Source organism: Oncorhynchus keta, chromosome 20 (genome assembly GCF_023373465.1).
Source record: "Oncorhynchus keta strain PuntledgeMale-10-30-2019 chromosome 20, Oket_V2, whole genome shotgun sequence".
Taxonomy (NCBI): domain Eukaryota; kingdom Metazoa; phylum Chordata; class Actinopteri; order Salmoniformes; family Salmonidae; genus Oncorhynchus; species Oncorhynchus keta.
Window position 1 is genome coordinate 12944011 of NC_068440.1, and position 10640 is coordinate 12954650.

The 10640-nt window shown below is 41.7% G+C and overlaps 1 protein-coding gene across 7 annotated transcripts in view; it reads left to right on the forward strand.

Annotated features, from left to right (window-relative positions):
* The window catches only part of LOC118399423 (A-kinase anchor protein 9-like), a 125824-nt gene that overhangs the window by 16907 nt on the left and 98277 nt on the right, over positions 1-10640 (forward strand). For 6 of the 7 annotated variants that reach the window (XM_052472082.1, XM_052472084.1, XM_052472088.1 and 3 more), the window contains exons 2-7: positions 4186-4464; positions 7250-7294; positions 7865-7924; positions 8947-9096; positions 9649-9804; positions 10251-10448. In XM_052472082.1, coding sequence (XP_052328042.1) covers positions 4186-4464; positions 7250-7294; positions 7865-7924; positions 8947-9096; positions 9649-9804; positions 10251-10448 — 888 coding nt within the window. The remainder of the gene's footprint in view (positions 1-4185; positions 4465-7249; positions 7295-7864; positions 7925-8946; positions 9097-9648; positions 9805-10250; positions 10449-10640) is intronic. The other variant, XM_052472086.1, reaches the window with a different exon arrangement.

Consider the following 10640-nt stretch of genomic DNA (forward strand, 5'->3'; position numbering starts at 1 on the left):
ATGTGGTTCATCAAAATTGTAACCAAATGAAAATGATACAAACCTAAAAAGGAACTTCTATTGCCATTACCAACTATGTAAAAATAGCCTACATAAAGCCAACAAATAAAAACATTGCAGCCTGTAGGTAGAAAATATCCTGATTTTAAAAATAAATATCCTATAAATCACATTGGCTACACATGGCCTGTCTGCTATCAACTATTAACTTGGGTCCGGCTGAAGCGTGCACTAGCAAACTTGCAACATTGTGTAAAATATTCTGGGCCCACAGAGTCCTGTGCCAGTGAGCTCGGAACAGACACAGCTGTAGGCTATTTGTGCAGGGGATAAGAAGCAGTGCTTGAGTTGGCAGGAGTTTACCAGAGCTAACCATCGGCCCCTTAAATGTTCTACTGCTAGAGCTCCTGTTCCTTTTATAGACAATTAGCTCAAAAGACTTGTGGAGCACCTGCACCTAAATATAAACAGTACCAGCACCCAAAATGGGTACCAGAACCTATTTCAGTCGAGCACTGATAAGTAATCAAGTAGTCCTATTTTATGACATTTCCACTGGATCAGAGCATGACATTTTTTCCCTTTCATGCTGAGTTGTTATCGAAAGGGAGAGAGCTGGAAAGATTTTTCAAACACGTTGAGGAACTATTGTCATTCTCAATGGATGTAGAGAGATACTTTGTGTGCTTGCTGTTTGAAGTGAAGAAAACATTCCTTTGAGAAGCTCCACAGGTCATTCATTAGTGGTGGTGCGTTAATAAAGCCTATCAGAAACACCAAATGGGCACATTTGTATGCCTACATTTGCGCGCAGCCACGGTAGCTTGTAGGCCTATTTCAATGAGTGCTTGTCCTAACTCCTGACAGGAGTGCTCCAAACAAAAGGCACTGACTAAATTGACAAAACTCTTAAATGGAATGAAATAAGCCTTAACTTGTTCCTCATAAGTGTAGCATAGGTTGTGCGCTCTGCAAAGAATGTGTCCACTCTGACAATGATAAGGGGAAGACTGGAATAATAATATTGAATGAATTAACAGAAATGACCATAACCAAATTAACAAACATTGTAGGTTAGGAATTCATTGTAAATGTACTGCTGGTGATATATGTAATGGGGAGTTGATATACACTAACAATCAAATGCAAACAATTCACACAATGAAGTTATGAAACAATGAATGTGCACAAATTGGCGGGAGAATGCATTCTGGAGAGATTGTGTGCATCTGGGCGCATGGTCTTTCCAATGGCAGCATTTAATGTGATATGGCCTCAACGGAAGTCAGGTCATTCATACTTCTTGCGCTTACTGAGCAGTGCAGAGTTGTTGTCAAGGAAGTGAGTTTGTGCTTTCTGCAGGACCTACTGCCTCCACCTACCTTCAACCAATCATGTCAATGCAGAGCTATACAGAGCCCTCCGCATTGTTCCAAAATTTGTGAGGTACATGGAGATGCAGTACGGAGGTCGATTTGGCCTCTGCAATTGCAACACACCCTCCATATGGAGCCTCCAACCACATTTCCGGATCAAGTATTAATTGGATTTTAGTCTAGAGAGAGAGTGTATACATACATTACATAACATACATACAGTGGGGCAAAAACGTATTTTCCACCATAATTTGCAAATAAATTCATAAAAAATCCTACAATGTGATTTTCTGGATTTTTTTTCTCATTTTGTCTGTCATAGTTGAAGTGTACCTATGATGACAATTACAGGCGTCTCATCTTTTTAAGTGGGAGAACTTGCACAATTGGTGGCTGACTAAATACTTTTTTTGCCCCACTGTGCATAACATACATACACATTAGTACCAGTCAAAAGTTTGGACACCTACTCATTCAAGGGTTTTTCTTTATTTTTACTATTTTCTAAATTGTAGAATAATAGTGAAGACATCAAAACATAATATGACACATGTAGTCTCCAAAAAAGAATATATTTTAGATTATTCAAAGTAGCCATCCTTTGCCTTGATCACCTGGAATGCTTTTCCAACTGTCTGGAAGGAGTTCCCACATATGTTGAGCACTTGTTGGCTGATTTTGTTTCACTCTGTGGTCCAACTCACCATCTCAAATTGGGTTGAGTTCGGGTGATTGTGGAGGCCAGGTCATCTGATGCAGCAATCCGTCACTCTCCATGGTTAAATAGACCGTACACAGCCTGGAGGTGTGTTTTGGTTTATTGTCCTGTTGAAAAACAAATGATAGTCCCTCTAAGCGCAAACCAGACTGGATAAATCACACAGTGTCACAAGCAAAGCACCATCACACCACCTTCATGCTTCACGGTGGTAAACACACATGCAGAGATCATCCGTTCACCGACTCTGCGTCCAAAGACACAGCTGTATTTGTTGTAACCAAATAGCTCAAATTGGGACTCATCAGACAAAAGGACAGATATCCACCGGTCTTAATGTCCATTGCTTGTGTTTCTTGGCCCAAGCAAGTCTCTTCTTATTATTGGTATCCTTTAGTAGTTGTTTCTTAACATAAATTTTACCATAAAGGCCTGATTCACGCAGTCTCCTCTGAACAGTTGATGTTGAGATGTCTGTTACTTGAGTTCTGAAGGATTTATTTGGGCTGCAATTTCTGAGGCTGGTATCTCTAATGAACTTTTCCTCTGCAGCAGAGAACTCTAGGTCTTCCTTCCCTGTGGCCGTCCTCATGAGAGCCAGATTCATCATAGCGCTTGATGGTTTTTGAGATTGAATTTGAAGAAATTTCTTGACATTTTCGGGATGGACTGACCTTCATGTCTTAAAGTAACGATGGTCTGTCGTTTCTCTTTGCTTATTTGAGCTGTTCTTTCTATAATATGGACTTGGCCTTTTCCCAAATAGGGATATCTTCTGTATACTACCACTGCCTTGTCACAACACAACTGATTGGCTCAAACGCATTAAGGGAATAACTTCCACAAATGCACTTTTAGCAAGGCATACCTGTTAATTGAAATGCATACCAGGTGACTATCTCATGAAGCTGGTTGAGAGAAGGCCAAAAGTGTGCAAAGCTGTCATCAAGGCAAAGGGTGGCTCTTTGAAGAATCTCAAATATAAAATATATTTGGATTTGTTTAATACTTGTTTGGTTATTACTTGATTCCAGATGTGTTTTTTCAAAGTCCTCACTATTATTCTACAATATAGGAAATGATCAAAAATAAACTTGAATGAGTAGGTCTGTCCAAACTGTTGCCTGGTAGTGTGTGTGTGTGAAATATATATGGTTAAATACAATTTATTTAACCCTTATTTTACCAGGTAAGTTGACTGAGAAAACATTCTCATTTACAGCAACCTAGGGAATAGTTACAGAGGAGTAGGATGAATAAACCAATTGTAAACTGGGGATCATTTAGATAATCCCAAAACCGCCATTCACTCAATTAGCGATTGGCCATCTTTCGAGACTTTCATAGATGCAGACGTGTTCAACCTTGCCGAGCCAAACAGTTTTCCTTCCCTTTGTTCCTAAAGACATCACTTTGCACACTAATATTTAGGAAAGGGAGGATCATTTGAAACGGTAAAAGCTTTACGGTGGGTGAAAACTGCGGCTCATCCATACACCCAATTACCCATGCGTTTCAGTCATTAGATGTTTGACGTCTAGGAAGTTTTAAAAAATGGTCCTTTTAATGGGTATTTAAAAGATCAGGGGGAGCCACAACAGGAAGCAAACTGTTGTTTATTAGGGGCCTATGTACGGCAAGGATTCACATTCGCATCGGAGGTTGATAGCTCCGGGACACACGCAATGTTTCACACCAGGTTTACCAAGTTATGTAGCACTACTGTAAGTATTATTCTGCTTTGCAATTTTTTTACCCCCTGACAATTATTGAATTTGAGTAGTAGTTGATTCTTGGGTAGGCCTAATCTTACAGAAAAGGCTAATTGAACTAATCATCAAAGATCATTTGAAGTTGATTGTGCTTGCTTTTTTGAAGGAATGTAAAGTGTAGCATTTAGCGTAGTTTGTTTTGGTAAATAGTCAGTGTTCAGTGTAGCATAGCATCTGGCCTTAAACCTAGAATTTAGCCAAGTTTGTTGGGCTGCCTCTTAAACAGCGCAGACACACTGTAATCTCTGTATTTAACCTCACTGACCCTGCCTTGCCTTTTTGTCTGTCCTTCTTCCCTGTTCTCCCTGTGTGACCCCAGTTGGCTGAGTACCGGCAGAGGAAAGCTCACGCAGACAGACAGAAGAAGCAGAAGAAGAAAAAGAGGAGAGAAACAGACGACGACCCAGGTGGAGATGGACCGGGGAGAGGGGAGGCCGAGCAGGAGTTGGATCAGTCGGTAGGGGAAGAGGTGTCGGGGAATAGGGGGGTGGTAGGAGGAGGAAGAGGTGAACCGGACCCCCCCACCACAGAGTTTACCTTCGCTAGGACCCTGCGTTGTGGTGAGCCTGTCAAACACGACCAGACGTACACCATAGAGGTAAGGCCAAAAATCACTGGACTGATTCGAGCTAATTTACCGCTCAAGACTTAGATTAGTTGAATCATGTACGTTAGTGCTATGATCTTTCTTTTGCTGATACTATGGTAGAGAAGTATTGTAAGCAGTATTGGCCCGATATTTCTGTGGCTTCCTGTATTGTCCCATACTGATCACCTAGTAAAATATCATGGTAACTTCAATCACAAATATGAATTAATGCTAAATATACTATTTTATTTCTAAAGCATTTCTACAGTTTTAAGGTGCTGTAAGATGCTCCGGATAGAGTGTCTGCTAATTTACTAACATGTCAATGTTAAATAGAATATTACAGACATGACATAAAAAGATTTTTGGTTATAACGCATACAGAGAGATATTCAATGACGTAGACCCTGTTGCATCAAAGCCATTGTCTGAATCCATTTGAGCAGATATCAAACAACAGTCCCCTGAAGTAACCTATGCAGTTGCCATGAGCTACTTTTGTGTGTGCCGATTTTCAATGGTTCAATATTAAACAGTGGAGTAGCCAATAAGTGTCCCTGTAAGCTCTTGATTTGCTGAATCACAACACCTTTTAGCAGAATTTGAAGTTACAGCTGGCAAACTGCATTTCTTTCTATTTGTGAATATTGTTATTGTGCTGGGTTAAAGTATTATTTAGTGTGTTTTGTTTTTCTTCAACTCTGGTTAGATAATGAGCAAAATAATAATTGTTCAGGCTGCTTTTCCCAGCTTTTCAGACATTTGTTTTTAATTGCTTCATTGCAAGCTCGCTCGCTCAATCAATCTCTCCCTCTTTCAAATGACCGCCTTAGTCTGCCGTTATTAATTTAACTCGACTCGCCGTTACATCGTCAATGTGAAATATTTAATGCGTTTCACAGACAATCGGGAAGCCCCTCACAACCTTGAGCTTATCCGCAGGTGTCGAACAAGGTGCATGTACCATGCCACCCCCAATTCCGCACTCCACCTACGCCGAACAATGCAAACTCCCCTTTCCTCCCTCCCTTCTGTTCTTTTGTAGCACTTGTGTCACGAACAGCATTAATAATTTTCATTCCCTCTGTTGCTGAAAAACCACACCACATTTTTTTCCTCCCCTTGTCGCCCGAATGTGACTGGGAAATGATGGGTTGCCATGGCAACATACATTTGCCTTTAAACAGGTTGAGCCGCCTCATTGTAGTGTTGGAAAGCTTTGTGGCCTTGTAGCACAAAACGGACCTGGAGGTGATTGAATAGAGTGGCTGCTGCCGGTCTTTTCTTTTGGTGGTCAGTATTCTTGAGGTATAGCTCAGCACTTTTTCCATCGTAATGTATTTCTGTCGGCATGCAGACATTTTGATCAGCACCGTGCCTAACTGTTTGTCACGAATGGCCACTTCTGTCATTTTAATGGTAGAATGTTCATATGTCCAAGGTGCTCATGAGTTTGGACTCATGCCGTTGAATTCGGACTCATCTGAATCCATATTTGTCATAATGAGACTGATAAACGGTTCAAACATTTAGTTGACACTTTTACATTTTTTTTGTCTGTCTTCTCACAATTTGTTTTCGTACCCAAGACAAAGGGTGTAATTGGCCCAGGTCGCACCATTGAATTAACACCGACGTTCCTAGTAGCCATGCAACTTCCCTTGCAGTGAGGGGTTGCTGTGGAAACACCAGCTTCAAAGTGTTCCCCTCCAGAGCACTTGTATAGATAGATGGCTTCACAGAGATCTGTGTGAGCACTAACCTGTTGTATTGTCTCTCACCTGCGCATATCTTAAACGGATGAACCGCATTTCCCATCTGACACAAGTGGTATAATAGAGGCTGATTATCTGATGTTTTGACGTCCTGATACAGTCAAATCCATGATAAGCTGCTTGACGATCTTTGAAATTCATATTCACGTTTCCGATTTCATAATTGTCAAGTGATAGGCCTAACCTAGATAAATGTTATTCCAATCCCCCACAGGATCTTGGACATGTGATTTCTTAAAGAGAAGTGTCAAATTGTTCACATCCAATGCCGTTTCCTATTCTACCTTCCCCAGAATCACCAGAATTCAACAAGCAGTCCAAGCAATATAGGCTAGACTGTTGCCGATACCAAAGCCATTCTCGATCCTCAATGAAAAGGAACTATTGGCCTAATGTGCCATTTAACTCGGACAATAAAACCTCTCATTTAATTTCTCCTCGTCTTGCCCCATAGTGTTCTAACTTTTTATCTTGTTAAAGTGAAATTAGCCCCTTTATAGAAAAGGCTCTAATGATCTGCCATTATTCAATTGAATAAAAAGTAGGTTGCGGCCCGTAATTGAATGTGGCACAGCATGCTTCCAAAATGCCCCATTGGATCTAGGTCAAAGGGGCAGACAGCATTTGACATCGCCATTATTGACTTATTCTTCTCCAGAAACTGACAAGAACGGAAATGAGAGAACAATAGGCTTGTCATATCATGAACTGCTCCCCCAGAATGTCCCTCTCTCACTGTACTTTCACTCTTGAAGTAATGGGACTGTCAAGCAGAATACTAACTGTACACACAATGTTGACCTAGGATGGGCTTGTTTTAGCTAAAACTGCTGACTCATGTAGTTATGGTCCTTCAGTTTTAATGCACTTTCAAGCTTTGTTTTTCCTTCTTCTTGTTAAATTGTAATGCACTCTGCTCCGCTGGTGGGGCTGTGTTTGTGTGGGCCACTTGTTCTGGTGACACACGGTGGGCCTATTATGGTGAGTCTGATGAATCCTCCTGTTGTTTCCTATGGCAGCCAGATAGTGAAGTGTCCACCACAGCCGAAGACTACTCCTCCGAGGTGAGTTACTTTTGTCATAGTTTACAACAAACATAGAACACTCTTTTTATTGGTGTTAATATACTGTACTTGTAGGGATAGTTCACCCAAATTGCAAAATGTCTTATTTATTTCCTCATCTTAAGTATTTGGTTCAGATTTGACAAAGGGTAAACTGACCATAGATCTGTTACTGAGGGCTTCTGCTGTTGAGGATTAGGGGCTTAGGTCCTGCCTTTTCCCAGGTTTCCTCTTGGAACAGACCACGTGACTCGGCTAGCTTGTTGCCAGGCACTCTCAGCTCTCCAAGTCTCCTTCTGTCATTTATCTGAACTTGACAAGTCAAAGTAGTCATGGCGCACCTCTCACCTCCCCCTCTTCTACATGGCCGCCATTAAAAGCTCTGCCTCTGACACCGAGTTTAATGGTTTGAAGAAGGCGGCAGTCATTCTATTAAGTCTGACATGTACGACGGAACCAAAATACCACATTTAATTACATCCTTCACTCTGTGCTTTGTACATGAGTGAACAATGGGAAGCTGAACCAAGAAATCCTCCTGCTTTACCAAACAGTATTGTGAATTAACAGGTGAATGGCTGCCTTGAGATGACCGAGATCCCAATGGAGACTTCCAAGGAGTTTATCTGGGTACAGTACGACAATTGACTAGACAACGAGCCACTGTTTTTCGTTAACAAGCCAACTCACCTCTGCACTGACTGCACTCTTTTTTTAAAATGTAACATGTTTTCTCTGTCTCCGCACTGCATTCTGACCTTCTAACCCTGAGATTTTCCCCAGACTAACTCACTAACCAAGTCCCTTTTATTCTCTGCTTCTGGGATCCTCAGCTTGTGAAGTGGTTTTAATTTGAAGGCGAAGGACTGCAGAGCAGCAACAGCAGCATTGTCGGCGGGCTGCTGCTGTCATCCTTTAACTTCCACTCCCCAGTTTAACAGCAGGGATGGGGAGTAGGGAAATTGACATTTCAGAGGTGCAAATTACTCTGGAAGTCAGAAGAGAAAGAGGAAAACGGGGAGGAAGAGAAGTAGAAAAAGAGATTGGGGATGGAGTGGTGAAGTGGCTAGAGAGGGGGGACAATTATACAAGAGCTGCTCATTTGCTAAATCACACGTAATCTTGCCATTTTCAGGTAGGAAGAGCGAGGGATGGTGAGAAAGAGGGGTTAGAGGCTGAGAAAAACAGCAAATTAAGTGATTGACTGTGTGTGATTTTGTTTGAGAGTTAAGAAGTTAAAACCATTCTGAGAACGAAAAGAAGAGAACTAGGTAGAAAGAAAAAGGGAAGTGTGACAGATAAGGTAACAGTAGTGAAATACAGAGCTAATGCGAAAGAGGGAACCATTGCCAGCACTGTGCTCTTTAATGGCTGCCAGTTCTTTGGCAGTTTTGATGTTGACTAGTAAATTTATATAATTCCCCTCAGTTCTGTGACGGTCTTGGATGCTAACTAATTGCTTCAGTGGTGGTTTTTGAGATGAGCTATTTGCTAAGCTAGCTACCATTTCGCCCTCAGCTCTGTGGCAGTCTTGGATGCTAATTTTTGCAAAGCAAGCTACAGGTACCATTTCCCCCCTCTGTTCTGTGGCTATTTTGGATGTTAGAATATTTCTCATCTAGCCATTGTCACCCCCCCCCCCCACACGACAGGAGGAAGTGGACCCTGTGCAGCAGGAGGCGAGGGGCGGAAGGGTACAGGTCATGGAGGAAGAGCTGGCTGCCAAGACTCTGGTGGTGGAGGAGCTGAGCCGACAGCTGGAGGAATTTAGAGCGGCCTTTGGCACAGAGGGCGTGCAACAGGTAATGTGCGCTCTGTGTATATATGAAGGAATTCAAATTGGTAGTTAAAGAAAAAAGTAAATAACCTGCTTCCCCCGTTAACTGCAAAAGTTCATATAACATTAAAAATGTTTGAGTCTAATTCATCAAGCAGATTGCATAAGACCTTTGGTTGAGGATGCAGCTTAGAAATGGTTAGGGTAGCGAAGTTATTAGCAATATGAGAGCTCTCTTATGTTCTGATATTCAGAATACTACTCAAATATATGAGAGAACTCTGTAAATATCAAGTGAAATATATCACACATGTAACGTGCATATAAACTATTGTTGGTATTTCCCTTTTCAATGGAATACATCACTTTTCTTGTTTGGTTTAAAAACATTGATCTGTGATCGTATTACCACCCATACTCCTTTACCCTCAAATATCCCAAATTAACTACTTCCATTGTTGAGACCACACTTTGTCAAGCCAGTGTACGATTTTCTTTCTCATAGTAAAGTGTGACTTGTGAATCACTGCCGTTGATTATGCAAGGTATACACAATGTTTTCTTTTTGATTCTCCAGCTGCAGGACTTCGAGGCTGCCTTGAAGCAGCGCGACGGCATCATCACACAACTCACAGCCAATCTGCAGCAGTCTCGTAAAGAGAAGGATGAGGTCATGAGGGAGTTCCTGGAGATGACTGAGCAGAGCCAGAAACTGCACATTCAGTTCCAGCAGGTAAGACATTCTTGCATAGGCTATAACACTACCCTATAACATATTATCCCACCCTAGTCTATAATATAGTAAGAAAAATACATTAGGCAGGTGAGGTAGAAACCCATGACAAGCGTAGGGTTAGTTGTAACTTTCCCATAATTCCCAGGTTTTCCAGAGAACTTGGTTGGAAGATTCCCATAAACGGGTGTGAAAAAGCAGGAAATCTGGATATCCACCATCTGGAATTTCTGGAAAACCTGGGAATTTTGGGAAAGTTACAGGAATTTTCCAACCCTAGGTTAGACATACCTGTACCAGTCCTATTATATCGTATTTTTCCTATGTCATCTTATTGTCTCGGAAGCTTTTCCCTGCTCTATCAACATTTTCATATATTTTATGGTGGGGATGTTGTTTTCTGTCATTTCCATGGGAACATGAACGCCCTCTGGTTTAATTGACAGCTGCAGGCAGGTGAGACGCTGAGGAACACCAGCCACAGCAGCACAGCGCAGGACCTCCTGCAGGCCAAGCAGCAGCTTGTCCAATACCAGCAGCAGCTGGAGGAGATGGACAGCCAGGTCAGAGGGCACCATGAGTTGAACGAGGAGCAGCTGCTGCAGATCAGCCAGCTCCAGCACCGGCTCAAGGAGGCTGAGATGGTGAGGCGGCTGCCTAGTTGGTGTTAGTCAGTGCCTGTCATTCATGTGAAAACGTCTGCTTGTATTGATCTATTTAATGGATCTGTTTTAAAGGTGGTTGATTACCAGGTGTGTTTTAAAATCTGATTTAGATTTCCTATTATTATTACCTTACAAAAACACAATTTATTTTAAAGGCTGTTTGTAGAATTA